At 44.9% G+C, this 23610-nt stretch overlaps 1 protein-coding gene across 4 annotated transcripts in view; it reads right to left on the bottom strand.

Moving 5' to 3' along the window:
- Positions 1–12351: 12351 nt before the first annotated feature.
- arhgef7a (Rho guanine nucleotide exchange factor (GEF) 7a) overlaps positions 12352–23610 on the bottom strand; it is a 33148-nt gene continuing 21889 nt past the window's right edge. Inside the window, exons 12-21 of one of the 4 annotated variants that reach the window (XM_062534502.1) lie at positions 23168–23314; positions 21868–21954; positions 20580–20658; positions 20187–20326; positions 19397–19618; positions 18722–18815; positions 18126–18215; positions 14704–14797; positions 14317–14371; positions 12352–13517 (exon numbers count right to left, since the gene is read on the bottom strand). In XM_062534502.1, coding sequence (XP_062390486.1) covers positions 13395–13517; positions 14317–14371; positions 14704–14797; positions 18126–18215; positions 18722–18815; positions 19397–19618; positions 20187–20326; positions 20580–20658; positions 21868–21954; positions 23168–23314 — 1131 coding nt within the window. In that variant the 3' untranslated portion in view covers positions 12352–13394. Of the gene's footprint in view, positions 13518–14316; positions 14372–14703; positions 14798–15355; positions 17445–18125; positions 18216–18721; positions 18819–19396; positions 19619–20186; positions 20327–20579; positions 20659–21867; positions 21955–23167; positions 23315–23610 lie in introns of those variants that run through there. The other 3 variants (XM_062534501.1, XM_062534504.1, XM_062534503.1) reach the window with 3 other exon arrangements.

Here is a 23610-nt window from a genome sequence, read left to right as displayed (position 1 = left end):
ACAGGGGAGGTGCAGAGTGCCTGAGAGAACTAAATGTTTTTTCCCCCCTCATTCTCTGAAGGCTACTTTGCAATCATGGCACATGGCTCAGGGCCTGTACAAAGTAAGCAGTCTCCATCCACCGTGTCAGTGACGGAGGTGGCTTCCAAGTGTGTGTGCTGTCAGATGTGATATTTCTCAGATACATGTAAGTAGGGGGCACTGAATTGTCATTATTTTCAAATAAGATGAGTTAATGTTGACATTGTGTCATTTTGTAATGTTGTCACATAATGGTGACACTTGACTTTAATCAGGAATAAATTTTCAAAGGTTTTTAAGGTATTTATCATTATTTATAAAGGGTTTGTAACGTCTTATAATACTTGACACAGTGCAAAGCTTTGTGGGATAAAGTAACACAATGACATAAGGAATTAGCATCAAAATTTCCATCTTAAATAGCCACATAAAGAACATGAACACAGGTGGTATATGCACTATTTATACTGTACATGCACTGTACATGTCCTGTGTGTGTGTGTGTGTGTGTGTGTGTGTGTGTGTGTGTGTGTTGTACAAGTCCTGTGTGTGTGTGTGTGTGTGTGTGTGTGTACTGTTACATCTCCTGTGTGTGTGTGTGTGTGTGTGTACTGTTACATCTCCTGTGTGTGTGAGTGTGTGTCTTGTCTGTCTGTGTGTAATACACACATGCAGGTGTAGTGGGATATGTGTCTATGAGCCTGCAGTCAGTCAATCATTTGTCAGCAGGGATAATGGCCAGTCTTCAAAGGTCACCACCGTAACCCAAACTCTCCTGACGAGTTACGGTCATCACCGTAACCCAAACTCTACTGACGAGTTACGGTCATCAACTTAACCCAAACTCTCCTGACGAGTTACGGTCATCACCGTAACCAAAACTCTACTGACGAGTTACGGTCATCACCTTAACCCAAACTCTAATGACGAGTTACGGTCATCAACTTAACCCAAACTCTCCTGACGAGTTACGGTCATCACCGTAACCAAAACTCTACTGACGAGTTACGGTCATCACCTTAACCCAAACTCTACTGACGAGTTACGGTCATCACCTTAACCCAAACTCTCCTGACGAGTTACGGTCATCATCACCGTAACCCAAACTCTCCTGACGAGTTACAGTCATCACCTTAACCCAAACTCTCCTGACGAGTTACGGTCACCACCTTAACCCAAACTCTCCTGATGAGTTACATTTTGAATATGAGGATCTGACTCCACACAGATTTGACTGATTTGACCGTCACCAGATGTCTCTGCTCAGAGTCAACACTCCACGCCTCCCCCATACTGCGCCAATTCACACTCGCCGCGTCGGTGATGTCAGGCTGTGGAATGACGCAGTGAGGCTTTTACCGCCGCCGCCGCTGCCGTACTTCAACTTCACACCTTTACACGAGCACTTGCCAAAATCACTCCACCACTCATGGGGAGGAGGTGGAAAAAAAACGGCATGACAACCGCTAAAACGCCCGCCACTTAAAGGTCAACCGATGCCGTCCCTCCAGCTGTGCTCGCATCATTATTTTCCTTTTCCATTCCAGTGAAAATTGCCCGTGTTGTGCATGCCAGGTTCAACAAGCGCTTAAGTGTAAGACAGTGGACAACAAACAAACAACATTTAGCCGTTTGAACTTTTCGTTTAAACACATCTCCTTACTGTGGGCTACTCAGGCACACTGTTCATGGATGTGTGTATGTGTGTGACTTTGTTTATGTGTGTGTGTGTGTGTGTGTGTGTGTGTGTGTGTGTGTGTGTGTGTGTGCATGTGCGTGTGCGTGTGCGTGCGTGTGTGTGTGTGTGCGTGTGTGAGTTGTGTGTGTGTGTGTGTGTGTGTGTGTGAAAAACACTATTGTGTGAAAGAACATTCAAGGCTACGTAGCCTAGAAGAAGGTTTGATGTGGTCTTGTGCAAAAGAGGCAAAATGAGATTTGTGCTAAGCCCAGATAAGAACACAAAGAGGAAGTGACATTTAAAACAAAGTTAAAAAACGGCTTATATAAAAGAAAACAAAGGAAAGAAAAAAGGCTCAGCGGGCAGATTAACCTGTGGCCTATTGTGCAAGAGAGCTCCAGCTCGTTCATTAGCCTCGGCCCATATCGAGAACCCTGACCAGTGACAAATTAGCAGCTAATCACACAAGCACAGCGGCTAATAATGCTATCACACCACATCAATGCCTCAGCTAACGGATAATGCTGCTGCTTTATAAACACACAAATATTCAAGTTTCTCTGGCAAACTGAAACACACACACACAGAGAGAGAGAGAGAGAGAGAGAGAGAGACAGACAGAGACAGACAGAGACACAAACAGACATAGAGATCCACACACACACATACACAGAGAGAGGGAGAGAGAGAGAGAGAGAGAGAGAGACAGACACACACACACACACAAACACACACAAATATGCACACAAAGGAATAGGAGATATTCCTCAATACAAGCAAATTCTCCACAAATACAAGAAAGGTAAAGATGGATATTATGAACAAATTCACAACAATTCTTCAACTACACACACACACACATACTGAATATCCCACCCACACACTCACACACACACACAGTAGTTTCTATCAGCAGGCTGGTAAGGTCGCACACTAATCACGCATGTTGGATAAAACAGTGGAGGTTAATGGCCCGCATCATTCTGGAGGATCTAGATAAGGCTGGGACTCCTACATCAGTCTGCCGAGCATATCCATTACTCTCTCTTTTCTCTTCGTCTTCTCCTCTCTTCTCTCTCTCTCTCTCCCTTATTCCTCCTCTTTGTTTCTCCCCTCGTTCTCTCTCTTTCTCGCTGTCTCTGCATCTTACACTTTCCTTTCACTCTCTCTCCCCACCTCTTGCATCTTACCGTCTCTATTCAAAAAGAAAGGATTGAGTGGAAGAGGGGAGATCAATATGTTTTTTTAAGGGGGGGGGGGGACTCCCTCATACCCCTACATTCAGACCTACTGTGTTGTCATTGGACACACACACACACGCACACACGCACACACGCACACACACACACACACACACACACACACACACACACACACACACACGCACACACGCACACACGCACACACACACTAAAACCCAGCGCTTTGTTCCTCTGCCACCTCCACTCTGGATTTATGATGTCCGGCCACAAAGGAGGCTGACCCGGACCCTTTTTTCCATTAGCCTATCAAATCTTTAATGGCCCAACGGTGAATGGGTTATCAGGCTTGTCCTGCAGACATAGGATTTACAGCAGTCACTCCCCTATTGTTTAAAACCTGTGTTAAAATGCATGCATGTGTTTTGTGTACGTGCCTGTGTGTGCATGTGTGTGTGTCTGTGTGTCTGTGTGTGTGTGTGGCCGTTTGCATGGTTGAGCATGTATTGAAAAGCAATTACACATATAGTTACACAAGAGTGTGTGTGTTTTGTGCAGACATGGTGGTCCACCTGCTTTGTGTAGCCATGCACATATCACACACACACACACACACACACACACACACACACACACACACACACACACACACACACACGCACACGCATATTAGGTACACACTCTAAATATGCCACAGAATTAGATTCGAGACATATATGTACTTAACTTCACTTGGTATTCAGATCTATGCTCTGAATTTTTGAATGACAAATAGACTGTGGCGACTAGAAAATAGCACTCGATTTCCTTTGCACTAATGCGGCCGATACGCGGTCACCCCGATCGATAGCCAGGGCCTGTGTTACTCTGACCATTACCCTGATTGAATCTACTGATGCACTCGCATAATACACACACACACACACACACACACACACACACACACACATATACACTGATACACACACACAAGCACAGGTACAAAGCCACACAAACATACTGACACACACACACACACACATATACACAGACACAGACACAGACACAGACACAGACACAGACACACACACACACACACACACACACACCAGGACAGGTGCTCATCTTCTGGTAACAACTGAAGAGTTGGACGAGTGCACTGCACTGCGATGCGATGCAATAAGTAATGGACTCTTAGCAAAGCTCCATCTGCTGATTTAAGGTCCGAGCAGGTTCTGAGATGCTTTAAGCACAAAGCGCTGTGTCACAGAGAGTGGATGGATTAGACATGAATTGAATTTCAGATGACTGGCAGTCAGATACACAAGGTTGAATCCATCAGAGGATGTGCAACACACACCGATCTCTCACTCACGCACGCAGTCTGTCAAAGTCCTCGTGGATAAACACGATCATTGTGTGTGTGCTTGTGTGTGTGTGTGTGGGAGTGACAGAGAAGGAATACAAAAAAAGAAAAGAGACTGAGAGTGAGAGGATAGAGAGAGAGTGAATGAGAGAGAGAGAGAGAGAGAGAGTAAGGAAGACAGAAAGAGAACAAACATTCAAGGAAAAGGGATATAGAAGGGGAAAAACAGACCATCAAAATGAATTCACAAAATGAAATAAATGCCTTTGGCACAGGCTGGTCTCTCCTTTCGCACGCGGTGTTTGGGGCGGTGGGGGTGGGGGTGTGGAGGTTGACATTTAGACACCTGTCAATCAAGCATTCAATAGGTGAGCCGCGCAAGGGAGGCATTGTGTGGCCTGTCGTCGTGGCAACGGCCACATTTTCTCCAAAAGGAAAGAGAGGGGGGGAAATAGCAGCCTGCTGGGTCATGCTTTCTTCCCTACAAATGGTTCCTCAGGGTCCCCTTGGCGACTGTGGTCGAGTGGCAGTTTGAGGCTGCTTCGCCCTTTCCCCGTCGCCGCCTGCCAATTCCTCCCTCCCACCCGCCTCCAGGCTGGACGGCCGCGGAGCTGCCAGGAGAGAGCTCAGGCTGGGGCACAAGCCTGAGACAGAGGCACTTGAACCCCAGAGAGCGCTCTCCTGGGTGCCCTCCGGTCCTCCTGCTCCAGACAGCGGCGTGTGCCATTTCCGCTGCCTTAATGTTGCCCTCATGCCTAACCTCTTTCCATCAGCACTTGCTGGCAGAGGACGGCACGGCAGAAGAGTGTGCTTAGACCTCCACCTCACCAAAAAGAGAGAGAGAGAGAGAGAGAGAGAGAGAGAGAAGAGAGGAGGGGGGGGGGGGGAGAAGGGGGGAAACTAGGCCAGTATGTGCGTGCCCGTATGGTTGCTGAGCAGATAATTAGGCTGAGAGAAGTGCTCTGTTTAGTTCCCGCTGTGTTTCGTTCCCGCAGAGTTCTACCTGTACCTGGCCACCGCTTGCACTCCAGAAATGGCTGAACGGTGGTCAGGAAATCACAAAAGAGCACCGCCGGCACCTCCCGTCGCCGTCTGAATGAAAGTTAACGCGAGAAGGGGGTGATTTGATATTCAGAAACAATTACGGAAAACTACCTGCGGATGACAAATACACAAAACTATTTACAGTAGCCTAATTTATGTATCCCCATTTCATGTTTTGTGCTATTATTACATCTAGGGCCTGCACGGGAACTGTAGTCATAATAACGTGTCAGATGAAAGAAGGAACGTACGCGCAATTCAATTATTTTCAGACTAAATGTTATCGTTAAAAGTGTACTAGGCTACCCCTTGTTTTTTTTAAGAATATTATTATTGTTATCATTATTATTTATAAAAGCTGTATAAAATTGTAGGTGTGTCAGCAGCGCGGGACAAAGGTGTTGTGGTTGTCTGCAAACTGTCATTCTTTACTTTCCCCCAATAGGCTATTACCCGAATCAATTTAATGACTGTTTTATGTGATATAACACGCTTTATTACCCCGATGTTTCAGCTCCGCCAGCGCATTTCTCCACACTGGAGTGGGCCAGTCTGTCTCTCCGGCAGCATTTGTGTCATTTCGGGGATAATCTCCGATCAAATTGCTCGGATTGCTGCCACCCTGTTTGCTGAGCGCCCGATTACCAGGGTCCAACGTGCCAGAGAGACCGGCTGACCGCCGTCCGCACTGTTTGCACAGCTGCAGCAAGCGCCGCGCGCACCAGCGCATGACCATTATATTCTATAGGCGCGCTTTTATTCCGCAGTGGAACTCGCGCGCGTGGAAATGGGCCCCTGTGGCCCGCGAACACTTGCGCTTCATGACCTTCCACAATTTACAACAAAGTTGACCACTCACCCAAACAAGCTTCAATGACACTGGTAGCCTAGGTTCCTCGCTTACAACACATTTTGCTGAAACAGCTGCAAATAATTGACTAGAATATGGTCAAGAAAATAGCCTACATTTTATTAACTTAATCATGAAGAGAATAAAATGTCAAAAGGGGGGGGGGGGGGTCTATTAGGCTAACACTAAAGACAGAATCATGAGCTCTGAATCATGAACCCGTCACATTTGTCATTGAATTTATACGCCAAAATTAAATATACAGTGTACTTAAAACATATTTGTGTAATTTTCTCTTATAATTCAAGTATAATTATTTAATTGTAGATACCATCCTTATGTTTTGTTAAAGCACAAATGTGCAAATGTAAAAATCAACGAGAAACAAAAATGTTGATTAACGAAACAGATCTTAATGTAGGCTAGTCGTCTGATTGTTTTGTGCAGAGCCCCCTAAGGGTCACAGCAGAGAGGGTTAAAGCGGAGGATCTTTGGTCACAGTGATGACTTTCTCTAAACTGCTTTATTTTCCATATCGATACTTTTGCACCACCTTACTGTATATCTACATTCCATACGGTTGTGTTGCCACGGAATTCATTTTGAGTTCCTTGCGTTGATTTGGGCTCAGTCGCAAACTCGCAATATTTTGCTTAACCTTAAATAACACTTAAATATTAGCCCTACTTTTAATAATAATTTAGCCTAATGCAAACGTTTCGCAATGGAACGCAAGAATTAGCCTACTCATTTTTTTTTTATCATATTTAGTATGGCCTCCATGTTTTTGTTACTCAACGTGTTTCTTTTATAGGCTATACATCTCTCTCTCTCTTTACAGTAACAGGGCAATTCCTCAAGCATGTCCCTTTTGTTAGTAAAGCACGCCCTCAAGCGGAATGCCGGTGACTTGCACCAGTCATCTCAGGTGCTGAATCAACACTTCCCACTGAATTATGTCCGCTTCAGATCACCAGTTATACTGATATCCTTCATGATAAATCCGTTATTACAATTTCTTGAAGGATAAATAAATATATATCTCACCTGGCGAAAATACAAAACTGGAGACAAATGTAGGCCTACTATAGCAGTAGCCTATAGGCCTGAAGGTAGAACGCTATGTATTACACCATTAATTTCCCTTTGTTTCATTCTCAAGGCATAAAAAAAAAACTGACATCCTATGCATTTGAACACCTTTAAAGCACCAGTTACTTGAGGCTTATTTATTTTATCATAAAGACAGACCCTTGATTCATAACTTACACACACATGGGTGGTCCACTTCTGCGTCAAATCGAACACCTGTCCTGACCTAGCCTATTCCTTGTCCAACACTGACATCTGCTGATGCGTTCTACTCATTGCTGTTCGTGTGGGAGAAGTCATGAGTATCGAAACAGTCATGCCATTTGACTAATTATTAAGGTTTGCAAAGCGTTGTTGTAACTCTCAAAGTGATCTATGTCATTTCATGCGTTCAGTGATCTGGTCGACCAAATCGCATCACTTTTTTATTAAAGTAACATCCTCACGTCCTGAAATCATATAGCCTACTCACGTAACAGTGCTGTAATGAAGCATGGTGTATTTACCTACAGCTTATACTTTAAAAGGTGATCGCCGTGAAACAACATAGAGTTCAAATAGTAGGCATACTCATCCATGGCGATTCTGAAATAGCCTACACGGAGACGTGTATTGATGGTGACAATTGTGCTTGTGTAGGAAGTTAATTTCTTTAGAAATCTGACATCTCCTGCAATGATTGTAATAGGTTTGAATATGCCTTACGTCTCTGATGTTAACTTAAGCGATACAGTCCACCTCATTTTAAGGATCACTTAAAGTATCTTTGAAATAATCCATGGGGAGGGGTGATGGCAGCCGAATTTGATTGGTTATTGAGCTCAAATATCAACAGTCTGTCATGTAGCCTAAACAAAAAATGAATCGCGTAGCCTACTGACCTCCAATGGCAATGGCAATTATTTAATAATCTGTTTCTGAACCAGTTTGTCAGCTATGGTAAAATGATCAACTTCTTCGCAACATGGCGTTGATGAGAACAAATCCAAAAGAATCGGTTCTGACCATTTCTTTCCTGCCTTATCTTCAGCACAGGTGACGTAAGCTACATCAAAGTTGTGAAGTTCGCTTGCACTTCTCAAGTTCCCATTGGTCTATCGCAGGGACATAACGTGAAAAACGAGCACACATCGGTTCCCTGTCACACCCTCCAATCTCAATTTCAACCTCTTACGCACACATGTAGCCTACTGAGTGAAAATGTTTACTTACTGTTCATGATAATTGAGTCCTCAGGCATCAATTCACTGAAGTCCTCAAGATACCGGTTCATCCTTGATACACTCTCCCCCGCATGTACATGTGTTTGATACTGGAATTAACCCTCTTAAAAGAAGAGCTATTGATCCTCAGTATCCGGAAAAAAAGTCCAGAACGTTGTACCACAGGATTTCGTCTAAAGACAGGTAACGGTAAAGGAGCTGAATGCCACATAACCTTTACAACAGAAAACAAACCAATTCCCTCATGAGTAATGCAACTCCTCAGTGTGGACATCAGAGACAAGGTAACACATCTCTTGGTAAGCTATATGCTATTGACGTCTAAAACGGTCTTCTTTTGCAGTACTCAAAATATCCAATCAAATATCCAAATAGCAGCTGTAGAATCAGGTTCAGGGAAGTGTGACACCGAATTGGCTCAGGCATGCCATTGCTTTTTAAAAAAGGCAGGTATAGGTCACGCCAAAGTTCAGGAAAAATTCCTGCCCCACTGTTAAGAATTGGAACTATATGAAAGATGTAAGACATTCCCATCATGCACTCTGCTTCAGGTTGTCACTGCCAAATGCCATATCCTCCTGATATCTTAAAATCTGGCCCCAATAATCTACAAAAAAGTCCACTGCTTGCAGACTGACTGTCAGCAAAAATCACAAAAGCAAAAAAAAAAACCTCTCCTCCGGCCCTTCCTCTCACCCATTGGGGCTCCAGGTTCAAATCCAGTGATTGTGGTCCAAAAGGTGAGCAGGCAAAAGGGAGACTCAGCTGAAAGGAAGTTCTGCAAGAGGCACGGCAGGTATGATGAAAAGGAACAGAGCAGGAGGAGGAGTTGAGAAGGATGAGAGTCAGAGAGAAAAAAAGAGTGACAGTTTCAAAAAAGCGAGGCAAAGAGCAAAAAGTGAAGGTGAGATAGACAGCATACAGAAGGATAAAGAGAGAGAGAGAGGGAGGATGAGTGAATGCCATGGCAAGCCAGCCAATGTCTGACTAACCTGGCAACTGAAAAGGCTTCGGATCCAGCCCCTACCTCCCCTGGTCTGCAAAAAAAAGCCATAGTTCTCCTCTTGCCTTCCAGCCTCTCCTAAGCATGAATACATTACTATCCACACAATAACGCTGCTTATTGTTTATGAATTACCAGCCTTCCGGCCAACAAAGGATATTTTCATAAGAAAACTCTAATTCATTTCAGCTCCTATTTGATTAGGGGAGAAGAAAGGAAGCCCTTTGGTCAAAGCCCCTGAGGACTCAATGTTTTTATTCATTCCTGTTCAATAGGGCTTTATTGCTTCCCCTTTCAAAACCTGACGGTGGAAAGCTTTTAGAGTTAAACATTGACAAAAAATTATTGGGCGGCTGTTTTTTTTTTCCTCCTCCGCTGTCGTCGTGCAGTAACAAACCCCTTCAAAAGGACACTGAGCCCCTATCCATCCATCCATCCCCCTCTCTCTCTCTCTTTTCTGTGTCTTTTCTTCAGCCAAATTGTAAAGGCTGGAAATTAATGACAGACAGTAGAAAGAAAGGAGTGAGCGGGCGAGAGAGGGAGAGAAAGGCAGAGAGAGGCAGAGCGCGCTGCCCAGCCACAATACATGTCAAATCTAAATGATCACTGGCCACTGAAAGGGACCTAAGAGGGGAGAAAAGAGAAGGAGAGGAAGGGAAGAAAAGGAAGAGCTCAGAGGTGTGTGTGTGTGTGTCCACTTTTTCATATAGTAATCAATAGGTGATGTCCTAAATACCCAACTACTCTCTCTTTCAAGGACAAGTCTCTCGACCTGTGACAGACAAGTCGAGAAAGACAAGTGATTAGCATCGAGGACACGGAGAAGGGCACCAACAGGTGTCTGTCCCACCTGGGTCCTTCTCAACACACACACACAACTATCCCTTGGTAGTGGACTACATACATCAAAAAGTCTGTGAGTATATGTGTGTGTAGGGGGGGGGGGGGGGGGTAATTTCATACCCTTTGTTAAAGCTAAGATGGACAGAGAGTAGAAACACAAGCCTGAACACACAACATTGTCTTTTACGTAGGTGCGGCGGCCCCCTAAGTAATGCGACCGTGACAGCCCCTTTCTCTGTCTCTCCCAAACTACACAAGAGAGACGGGAAGAAAGAAAGGGAGAGAGAGAGAGAGAGAGAGAAGGAAAGAAAGAGAGGGAGTAAAAATGAAAGGCCAACCTGGCATTTATCTCCAGGTTTTATCTATACGCCAAAGGATAAATCAGGATAAATCAGGGCGTCTTTTTTTCCACAGGGCTCGGTTCCCCATTGTATTTATGCAGGAATATTTAACAGTAGACAAAAGGTGACTTTCTCCTTATTCATCGGCGAACAAGGCGACGCTGGCATTCTGAAAAGGGTGACATTTGAGCTTTTTGCCAACACTAGCAAAATTATATCCTTTCCATTGTAAATCAATGAAGTAGAATCATCGCCCACAAAAGGAGTAGATTGCCTTGTCACTGTAATAAGGCCTGCATGGTGAATACACAACCTTCAGACACACACAAGCACACACACACACACACACACACACACACACACACACACACACACACACACAGAGCACCAGCGCATCAGGAGGAAGAAACGCACAGAGACCATAGAGGCATTGGCATCATCATTATCAGTACCCCACCCAACAACATAAAACTCTTTTTAAGAGCTGGACTCCACCACACCCTTTTATCACAGCTTCCATCCCCATAACAACAGCAGCGTGACCAGGACAGCAGGGTGGAGTGGAGAGTGGAGACAAACGCAGAGTCAAGCTCCATCCTCTCAAGCGCTGTTGCCATCGAGGTGAAGGCCCGAGCAGTTCACAAAAAGATATTTTCTTTCTGTTCATGAGGAGCCAGTGCAATCACACTGAAAACACTTGGTTGTTGCACAGAGAACAGTTACACTCTGTGAGGCATCACAATGGAATATCTCTTCCCAACAGTGTAATACACCTTCTCACTTCTTGTGTTTTGATGGGAGCATTGTGAGTTGTGCCGCAACACACCACTCCCGCACACACACACACACACACACACACACACACACACACACACACACACACACACACACACACAGGTGTTGCAGGACACTGAGGACAGGGTACAGTATAGTCGGACACAAACACAGCATGATGCTTACCTACAGAGAACATACACTGGAAAACAAACACATCTTCCCCATGTGAACCACTTCCATAGAAGCATCAGCAAAATGGAAACGTACATACATACAAGGATCAGCTCTGTTTCTGCGTAACCACAGCCTGAACATGGACTGCTATATCTATCTGCTAACCAAACCAGTTGGCATCAGTGTGTGTACACAACAGGCAATAGCCAGTTAAAACAGACAGAAAAATGAAGACAGAAATGATTGAAGTCAGCCGTGTGACGTGTGAATTATTGTCTGACTACCGTGTCATAGGATCAAGCATTTCTAATCAATTTGACATGAAATGTTTATGCAACACCAATTGTAAATGCCTGCAAGCCATTGGCCTTTGGGGACAAAAGATCAGGTCATAATTACATAGATTTGTGCTTACAAGCACCTCCTTTGGATTATCTGATGAAGCGGTGGTAATTAATGGTAATAAGGCTGCAACAGGGACACAAGAGTCACAACCTGTCAGGGCGTATTTGCCGCTCACTTGCTCACAGGTACCGGGGCATCAAAACGCAGTTGTCATGGAAATATCTGCAGTGCGTTGGTTGTCTTATTGTCTCGTTCCAAATGTCACGGCGACAGAGAGTGTTCCGCAGCTTGCAGGGGCACTGCCAGGTCCCCAGAGTCTGAGTAACAGTGATTGATTTATTTGTTTGCTAGTCTTGAAGTAAAATGGTGCTGCAACAGAATGAGGAAAAACATATGAGGAACAAAGTGTGTAAAGTTTGACCTTTTAATTGAACCCATCTTGGAATGGTTTGGGGAAAAAAGAGCAGAGGTCTTTATTTACAGTTTTGTACAGAGATTGGTGTTTTCAGAAACAGTGCGAGAAATAAATAAGCTTTTGACTGAATGTTATAAGACTCAGGATCACGCCTCTTGGCTTGGTCAGCTGTAAGTTTCGCAAAGTTTCACAAATAAAAGGGAAAGGAAAAAAACTGAGATTAAAACAGGAAGTGCATTCAAGGCACTGGGCTTTTCCTGCACATCGTACCTCAGTGGTCACATCAAACATATGCTTGTACCTTTTGGAGTACATCATAGGGTAAAAGGGAAGACCGGAGTTTTAAAGCCACTGAACTTTAATTTTAAAAAGTGGACATGGAAAGGATGACATGCAGAGAGGATGGCATGTGTTTGCATTATATATATATTTACATTATTTTTATAAAGTCAGTTATAAATGTAGTACTTCTTCACCACATCTCCCTCCTCTACAAACACACACTTGTCTATGGTTTATGTCCAAGAGTGGTTAAGACCCATCCTGAAGGTTTTGGATAAAAATCCCATTTGGGATTAAACTGAGGTCCATAGCTTGTCATAATTACTTAAATCAGGTAATCCAGCCTGATTGAATGATGTTTATTCCTGAAAACAGAATGTGGTTGCAAGTTGCCATAGTGATGCATGGTTGTGTCCTTTCCCCTGCATTGATTGGTCAGTGAGGCTGGAATGAGAGGCACAGGGGGTGGGGCAATACATCACAGTGGACGGTACCCTTGGTCAGTTCATCAGCAGGACGGCAAGTTTAGAATTCTCACTCGCCTCAACCACATAGCACAAGCACACACAAACACACCAGAGTTTGCAGGCATGTACAGTTACACGCACACACACACACATACTTTACATGCTCCCCTGTATATTCGTGTTACTAGATGCTTGCAGACACACATCCCTTCAACAGGGAAAGACACATGCAAGCAGATCAAATGTACCAAAAATGTGCATTCACTAACACACACACACACACACACACGAAAACTCATAAGTTGGTCTCATCCCAGGATGGGTCATTCAGGTTCTTTAAGACTTTCCTCACAATCTTCTCCAGATCTTTCCGCGCTCTCTGTTCCTCCTCCAGAGATCGCTTCATCTTCTTATTGTCCTTCAGAGAGGAGACGACAGACTAATTTAGAGGTCATCACAACAATACAGTACAATAAAGCTGCAGACAGCAAACATATAGAAAAAGCTTTCGCTTCTAGAAGAGTGTCTACAAAAGAGCTGTAAAAACTGAATGCATCATTATATTATATTATTATTATGATTATTATTATTATTATTATTATTATTAATGTACAATAAAGCAGCAAACAGCAAACATGTACAAAAAGCTTTTGAACTACCAGGCTGAGTTGACCACGCCTATGAACTCTCCTAGTACTGACGTATTCACACCTGAACAGTGCTACCATGTGCTACCTTATTACAGGGGAGCTAAACCATTCGCGTAACTGAAGCGGTCCGTTCGCGACGCGAAAATCGACGCGAACGCAAAAATCCATTTTAGAAGATGGGTCTATTTTTTTCGAATGTACGCACCACTGTCGCGTCTGGTGTAGCTACTTACACTGATTATAGTGAATGATTATTAACTGCTACAGCATACACGTTGCGAACAGAACGCTTCAGTCACGTGCCTGGTGTAGCTCCCCTGTTAGACTGCCAAGTAGTACAAAGTCACTGACTTTATTACCAGTTTGGTGAGACATTCTGGAAGGTCTGCGAACACAGTTCTGGAACCTCTTTAGCTTGAAATTCTAGGTTTACCAGAGGGTTCTACTGGAACTTATGAACTAATTAATGCATCTGCCCAGACACTTTTGCTCCCTCTCTAGCTAGGAGACCCTGGATGAGGAGAACATTTCAGCAAACCCTCAACAGCACAGTTCACCATCCATTACCTGTTTCAGCTCCCGAACCTCATCTCTTAAGGCATACACTACGTCCGCCAGGTTCCTTGAAGAGAATAAAAGTGGAGTTAAAACAAAAGATCACCCCCATGCTTTCGTGCTGCAACTACCGTACACTGTTGATGTTGATGATGTCCTCAACCTGGAAGAGCATGACTGAACGAAATGAATTGAACATGTTTACAGTATTGTGTAGATCTGGGATATGCAAATGAAAGGCAAAAGGCATGCATTTACCTTGGTACATGCTGTACCTGCTTGAATCAAGGGATATAATCAGCTTAAGTGTAATACAACCCAAACGCATAAGTGTCTGTTCGGGGGAGACTAGTCAAACATCGGTCTAGCTCCTCTGTGAAGTCTGATCAGAGTTCTTACTTCTCCTCGGAGACGGTCTGACCGTTGCTCCTGGTCTCCTCGATGATGATCCTCTCCGGAAACAGCGCGGACGGCCCCGTGTCGCGCCTCGTGCCTGTTTCGAGAAAAAAGGAAAGAAGAAGAAAAAAAAAAGCACCCGCAGTTTGCCGTCAGACCGCCGCAAACACTGATCACAGATGCCTGACTGGCTGAGAAGAGACAGGTGGATTGATTGATTGATTGATTGATTGACAGATTGATAGGCTTTCATCATTCTGATCCCGTGTGTGTGAGATGTCAGGAGGAGAAAAGACAAAACTTGAGCGGGGTGGTTGTGAGTGACGGGGACTGGGTTAGTCAGTCATGCAGAGTAGCACCATCCAAGAGACAGAACAAAGGGAGAAGACAGACAAAAGAGCTTTAACAAAAGCTGTCAAGGGAGTACAGGCTCAAGGTGATTGGCACTGCTGAATAAACTTCAGTGCCCCCCCCCCCCCCCCCCCCAACAACAATAAGAAAAACACCGGTGTTGGCGAGCCACTGAGAATGGCGTGATTGACCGGCTGAACAATGTATGAGGCTCACTCGCACTCACAAACTCACAAAAATACTATAAGACAATCTAACAAATCAAGATTTATTCAAAATGTATAATACATTGTTTCTGTTAGGATTTTGATTTTTGACCCCTTTTTTTGTTTTTTTGAACAACCATTTTAGTACTGTTTCATTTTATGTTTTCCATAAAACATCACTTGCAAGGTTTTACTTCGTACACAGCATTGTAATAGATACGGTACAACATTGGAAAAGAAAGTCCCGATTCTCTTTTTTTTCTTTCTTTTTCTCGACGACAGTATTGAGTCACAGAGAATAGAATAGAACACAACACATACTGTAGACTTTATATTCTCTTATTCTTTGATCTAATACTTGCAGGATGTTTGGCAAGACAGTTATTTCTATGTTGTTGCCTTGAAGAAAGAAATAAACAGCACTTTTTACAATAATAAGGGACAAAGAATAGGAGGGCTCACCCGCTTCGTAAACATTGAATGTCTGGAGCTTGGAAACAGAGGGGAGGGGAGGGGGGGGGGGGGGGGGGAGAGGAAAGAAAAATGGAGAAAGAGAGAGGAGAGAAATATGGAGAAAGGGAGAGAGAGAAAAGGCAAGAGAAGAAAGGAGAGAAAGACAGAGAGAGACCGTGAGAGAGAAAGGAAGAGAGAGAGAAAGAGGGAGATTTCACCCCAAAGGCTCAGACATCTGCCATCTCTTCATATTTATAGCTCTCATACTGTACCTGATTTACAACAAATTCACAACAACCCATCAAGAACAACACCACCAACATCAACACATTTGTTTTGTAAACTTTCATACCATTTCGGCGTAAACGTTTGACATACAGTCATAAACTCTTAAAACACACGAGTAAAGGAAACTTACAAACAAGCATACCGTAAGTGTACAAAAATAATTTTTAAAATACAGTACACATATAAAATTAAGAATTCAGGGGGGGGATCGTTAATACATGACAAGAGTTTGTGCAACTGTCCCAACACTACCTGCAGCATTGTATAATGACCTTGAACAAATGTAATTTCATTATTTTGACCTTGATTTGTGCTGAACTGGTACTGAACACCAAACTTCATTTTCTGTTAACACCATGTTTCCATAGTAGTCATAAGAAGAGGAAGTTCCTTAACAATACCACCTGTCTTGATTCCGATTTCATTTGTCAGTACCCTTGTTGTTGAAATTATTCAGTAATCTTTGATCCTAAAATGAAGTTAACCTGGTAACTTCAACCTCAAGACAGAACCAAAATTGTGATCTACACAGTGACACACACATGTCAAAGGAGAGGGTCTGTAGTTGGAGAAAAAGGAAGTCCAAACCTCACTATGGAGAGAGCTTCTCCTACAAGGCCTTGGCTTCGGTCAGGTTTACTTCAGTTAATAGGTAACAATAGAGCAGCTCTGGTGGTAGAAGCCCATGGGCTGTTTTTTTTTTTTTTTTTACAAGGATGAATTATAAATGGGCAGGGGTGGTGGGGCGGGGGGTTGGGGGTTGGCATTCCCGTGCAAAATAAAAGCGGCATGAATGAATGATAGATCAAAGGGAGCGGTCGAGTGGTCAATTGACAGGGCATAACCGATAAGTGCATACACATAATAAACAATAAATAAATAAACAAATAAATAAATAAATATGTACACATACAGAGAGACACAGGATCAAAAAAATAAAACACAGAGACAAACATGTAGCCTGGTTAAATCGCATACAAAAATAAATAAATAAATAAACAATAATAATAATAATAATAATACAATGATGAATAAATACACAAGGATTAATAGAGCAAATAAATAAAATGCACAACATAAATAAAATGAAACGATATAAGAAGCAAACTCAAAGGACTGGTCTATGAACAGTGAGACTGCACTGGGAAGGGAGTGCATGGGGGGGCAGGAGGAGTGCCGAGGTCATCATTTGGTTTTCGTTTGTTTGTTTGTCTGTCTGTTTGTTTGTTTGTTTGTTTTAGTTCTGGTGGGAGATATAGGAGCTGCAGCTCTTACGAGTCATGGGCCCCATCCTGTAACTGTGGGCCGTCCATATACTGTCATAGTCCGAGTCCTCCGACAGGTCCGAGCTGCCCTCCGGCCGAGATACGCTGCTACGGCGGCCCAGAGGGTCCACACTGGACTGGTCCAGCACGTGGTTGTGCATCAGGTCTGTCCCTTGCCATGCTACATGGGTAGTGGTGGTGGTGGTGGTGGTGGTGGTGGTGGTGGTGGTGGAGGAAGGGGAGGGGAGGGGTGGAGAGCGTTGATGTGGCGGGAGAAACCATATGATGTTGGGGAGGAGGGGGGTGTGAACATGGCGAGGGGTGCCGAACAGACCATGTAGAAAGGAAAAGGGGATGGGGTGATCAAATGACCAAATGGAAATTAAAAGATTTGAAGAAATAAAATATTAAATAGACGGCGGATTTTGGAGAAAGTGTAAATAATAAAACAAAGGATGAATTAAATAATAGATGAAGGGTTGATCAGAACAACCCCAAAAGAGAGTGACATTGATGAAAATGTTTTTTTTTTTAAATAAAGGATCAATAAGATGTCAAAGTGAGTGAAAGAGGAGTGAAGAGGAGAAGAGAAGAGGAAGAGAGGATACTGTTAAAAGAGGGTAAGGAAAGCACTGTTAAAACATATCTACAGAGCCAGCCTCAGAACAGGTGAGTAGTTTGAAACAGAGGGCATCTTTAGGGTGGCAAGTTATGTTTACTAACAAGAGTGTGCAGTGTGTGTATTCACAACAAGTGTGTTGGTTCTGGAACATTTGGTCACAACTAAAGCAGAAAGCAGAAACCAGAAACATGGCCATAAGTGTGTGTGTGCGTGTGCGTGTGTTTGTACATGACCACATACTTGAGTTGAGAGTCTGCCTGGTCTTGGCACTCGTGCAGTAGGCCTCGATCACCTTCAGGATCTGAGCATCCTCCTCCAGAGCTGCCGTACCTGGACAGGTAAGCAGAAAGGAGGAGCAGGGAGGAGAGGAGAGGAGAGAGGAGAGAGGAAAGGAGAGAGATGAACGGAGACAGAGCAGGAGAGGAGAGGAGAGGAGAGGAGAAGAGGAGAGAAGAGAGGAATGAGGGGAGACCGAGTAGGAGAGAGAGTAAAGTAGACAGAAGAGAGGAAAGGGAAGAAAAGGAAAGGAGAAGAGAAGAGAGGAGACAGAGTAGAGGATAGGGAAGGAGAGAAGAGAGGAAAGAAAAGGAAAGGAGAGGAGAAGAGAGGAGACAGAGTAGAGGAGAGGGAAGGAGAGAAGAGAGGAGACAGAGTAGAGGAAAGACACGTATTCATGATATAACCAAGTCATGTATTCGTGACATAACCAACTGCAGGGCAGGGATGCCCTATTGAAGTTCTACTGGGACATGCACTACGCCATATTGTCCTGTACGGCTGTGTTCTACTCGGTTCAGTGTGGTGAGAGTGCTGTGGAGACGGTGACGGTCACGTACTCTTGCGCAGGGCAAACTCCTCATCAGACGGCTTCCGCTCAGGCTTGCGCTTGGGCAGCAGCTTCTTCATGCTCTTGGGGCTTTTGCTGAGGTCCTGCTGCATGGACACACACACACACACACACACACACACACATATATACAGTATATACCATGAGGAAAGTCTGGCATATATTATTTATCAGGCATACATCATCCTTACGTCAGACTATTGTTGACTGGTATCGGCCTATCTGCCTATCTGCGAATAACATGACATTCATCGACGGTGGCATAAGATCTGGACTAGCTAACTGGCTGTTATGGACTCGTACATTCAGAGGCCGTGCTAAGAACAGAGTTCTGTTCTAGAATCTTTGCAAATAACCATCAAATATAATTTTAAACATTGAGCAAGAGAGAGAGAAAGAGAGAGAGAGAGAGAGAGAGAGAGTGAGAGAGAGTGAAAGAGAGAGAGAGAGAGAGAGAGAGAACGAGCTTTTGAGACTGGAAGTGGATGTGTGTTCATGATATGTGAGACCTTAATAGAGCTAAATAGATAATAAAACAGAACAACAGAGGGGCAAACAGACACACAAGCAAACAGGTAGATGGGGGCATCTCTCTCACCCAGAAATACACACACACACACACACACACACACACACACACACACACACACTTCCCATGCCCTACCTCCTTGTAGCAGAGTGCGGCGGAGGGCCGGAGGGGGGGTGCTGGGCGGAGGCAGCTGAGGCTCCAGGGCTTCTGGGTCTTGGGCGGCTCCAGCGGGCCCCACATCATGGTGCTGTGCGGGGCGCCGTGGGACGAGGGGTGCGGCAGCGTGTGGTAGGCAGGGCCCACCGTCAGCCCCCGGCTCTCCGACTGACGGGACGGGGTCAGGGGGTGGGAGGGGAGCTGGGAGAGAAGACAGCTATTATGGCACTCGTCATACAAGCCAAAGAAATGGTCTTTAGTCAAAAGGCATGCCTTAAGGATGGTTGTCTGACCTAAAGCTAGGCTATTAAAACCACAAGGGATTGAAGTGTGCAGACAGTTTATTTTGAAGATCTTTAGTCAAGCGCTTATAGAACGTTTACAGGGCTCATAAGGTTGATATTAGGATGTAGCCATTTTCATGTACAGTAAAGTGGAAACGATGCACCATATGCATTATTATTAGAACTGTTGTCAAGCTCTTCAGGAAAGCAACTGAGAGACCAATAGGTAAAAGCAAGGGTCTATTAGTACCAACGGATATCACCCGTACATAAATGGAGTTTGCCATTCAGGGATTTTATAAGTGGACTTTGGGTACAGAGAGACGAAAGTAGCATCATTATCTAGAGACCCTGTATGAGTAGTGCTAAGTTGCCATCCTTCGCAACACAGACAGATGAGTGCATTGGCAGTGCCAGGGTGGGGGGTGGGGTAGGGGGGCACTGACTGTGTGCCAGGGTGGGGGGTGGGGTAGGGGGGCACTGACCGTGTGGCAGGGCACGGTGAGGGGCTTGAGGCTGGGCGCCGTCATGGAGGTGTGTTTGGTCTGGCGCGTCAGGTGATCCAGCCAGTCCTGCTGGTCCTGCTGTGTGAAGCACATCACCCTGATCCGCTCAAACATGCTCCCTACAGCACACACACACACACAATGAACAAATGTGCAGATACATTCAGATACTATACAAGGAGGCACAGCAACGCAGCAGAAAAAAAATAACACAAGGGATTAAAAACATATCAGATGGATTTTTCAAAATAATAATAATAATAATAATAACAATAATAAAAAACTTCAGTAGGACATTCTAGCAATAGCAAAATCTGCTAAACAGCAACACTAGCGCTGGGTGAGTGTATATATATATATTCAGTCTCTTACCAGACAGCTCAAAGGCATTTTTGTGGCTTTCAGACTCTTCTAGTTTGGTCACCATCATGCCTGTCAATGGCAGCTTCCCCTGAGAGAGACGCATTGAAACTCAGAAATCAAAACATCCATTTCTTCACACCATGCACACAATGGAAGCCAGACGTTTTTTTTTTTTTTTGAAGTCCAACTGAAGAAGCTGTTCTCAACAAACACCCAGCACTGCCATTGATTGAAGTTGAACTTCATCTTTTTTTTTCCTTTTCCCCCCATTCTGGTCTTTCCTATTCACTCTTCACTCGTTCCGTCTCCTCTTCGTCTCATCCCCTTTTTCTTCCTTCCTCCAAATCGTCTCTTCATGTTCGCAGTCTTTGTGTTCGCTACAGACTCTCCATCTCACACACACTATCGTTGTCCTGCGTTCCCTCACAGTGATCCTCTGAGACTGGTGGCCTCCCTCTCTCTCTCTCCGTCTCTCTCTCTCAGTCTCTCTCTCTATCAGTCTCCCTCTCCCTGTCCGTCTCCCTCTCTCTCTCCGTCTCCCTCTCTCTCTCTCTCCCTCCGTCTCTGTACTCCAGCTTTATTCCCTTCACCTCATTACGCTCATCTGTGCCGTGATTTATTTTCGTGTCCCCCCACATCCTGTTTAAGTCGATGGCTTTTACAGTCTATAGGCCCATCATTCTTTCTATTGTGCTCTATGTGCTCCCTCTTTCCCCATGCTCCCTCTTTCCCGCTCTCCTGCTCTCTTTTTCATTCTCTCTCTCTCTCACTTATTCACTCTCCTCCTCCTCGCTCATTTTCACCACACTGGCTTGCACGCACGCACGCACGCACGCACGCACGCACGCACGCACGCACGCACGCACGCACGCACGCACGCACGCACGCACGCACGCACGCACGCACGCACGCACGCACGCACGCACGCACGCACGCACGCACGCACGCACGCACGCACGCACGCACGCACGCACGCACGCACGCACGCACGCACGCACGCACGCACGCACGCACGCACGCACGCACGCACGCACGCACGCACGCACGCACGCACGCACGCACGCACGCACGCACGCACGCACGCACGCACGCACGCACGCACGCACGCACGCACGCACGCACGCACGCACGCACGCACGCACGCACGCACGCACGCACGCACACACACACACACACACACACACACACACACACACACACACACACACACACACACACACACACACACACACACACACACACACACACACACACACACACACACACACACACACACACACACACACCTCTCTCTCACCTGAAAGATGAATCCACTCATCCTGGGGCTGGCAGAGAGGATGAGCAGCACGTGAGGGAAGAGCAGGAGGTAGCGCTCATGTCTCTCCTACAAACACAGAACAACAATTACACTCATGCTTGTCTAGAATAGAACTACTGATATTATTATTATTATTAATAATAATAATAATTACACATTCAGATTTTTTTACATTTTCTAATAAACTGATGCACTGAGTTATTAATCGACCAAATCATCCTGCATATGTGAGCCTGTAACCAGTCGTTTCGGTAAAATGTATTAAATTAAGTTATTGTGCTCACGTGAACGGCCATAAACTAAGCTTTCCAACGATATGTATATCGAGGGCATTACACAAACTATCGCTAAGATAACAGCATCCAAAGTTGACATGGTTCTCCTGTCACGATATGCCAGAAGAGGAGAAATCACCTTTTTAAGCGGCGCGTGCACAACGGGAATGACAGCAAATGTGTTGAATCTTCGCCGGGTTTAACAGTCAAAACGTATGTTTTTCCGTGAAATGCGTTCACGATATGAAAGTGTAGACTGTATAGTCGAATTAGGCGAAAACGTGAAATTCAACATTTTAACCCGGAAGTTTGTTATTGTTGATTTTCTCAAAATAACCTAATCTAAAACGACTGATTTCGCTGTGAATGGTCACATATGTGTGTGTATTTTCAGCGCAGCAGTGGGTGGTGGCCCTGCGAGTAAGAAATAGGTACGGCTCAACTCCGCGTAAAAATAGAGGGGCTTGGGTGCGTAAACAAAGGAAGCACTAGATGAAACAAAAAAGTAAACATACTCTCAAGCTTTAACTCATTCAATCAATATGAAAGTATGTCACAACACGGACGCTGAAGACGGCATAGGCCGAAACATGTGCGTATTGTGACATGCTTTCATATGAATCAAATGAGCTTGAGGGTGTGTTGGTGAGGTGCTGAGCTCCTCTGATTTAGTATTTTCTTCCATTTTCTGATAAACGGATGCACTGAGTTATTAATCTCCCAAATCATCCTGCATATGTGTGTGTGTAATCCACTGCAGCAAGTGGGTCGCGGCTACCCATGTGGCGGTGTGTGAGTGGGCAAGAAAAAGGTACTGTACGCTCAACTCAACTGATGGCATGTCACAGGCGGTGTGTGAGTGGGCAAGAAAAAGGTTCTGTACGCTCAACTCAACTGATGGCATGTCACAGGACGGCATAGGCCGAAACTAGTCCGCCTTTCCGTGACATGCTTTCATATTAATTACATGAGTCAAAGCTGGAGGGTGTTGGTGAGCTGCTCACCTCGGAGCTGTGGTTCTGCACCATGGCCTGGCTGATGTACATGACGGAGCCCAGCGTGTGGATGTCCTCGCCCTCCCACAGACGGATGCTCTCCGTCAGGATCTGCAGCTCCAGCTCCTTGCGCTTGCGCACCTCCTGACACTGTGCCTGTTGCCGTGGAAACGCACACACACAGACAGACAGACAGAGACAGACCGACAGACAAGTGTGTATGTGCATCGTTAAGTGGCAGTCTCCATGGAAACTAAAGTCACACCCATTATGACACAGCATAATGATGAGTGATGTTCAAAACAGACAAGTGCACCGTACCGCTACAAAACAGGGGTAGCAGAACAGGATAACAACATTGAATCGCAACGCTGCAGTTTACAGCTATACTGTGATTGCCAAGACACTTGTGTAGTACGCGTACAGCCTGCTGTTTAACAGGGCTGCTCTAA

This window comes from Sardina pilchardus, chromosome 4, assembly GCF_963854185.1.
Source record: "Sardina pilchardus chromosome 4, fSarPil1.1, whole genome shotgun sequence".
Taxonomy (NCBI): domain Eukaryota; kingdom Metazoa; phylum Chordata; class Actinopteri; order Clupeiformes; family Clupeidae; genus Sardina; species Sardina pilchardus.
Note: the sequence above shows the minus strand (reverse complement) of the source record. Positions and strands in the feature narration are given on the sequence as shown.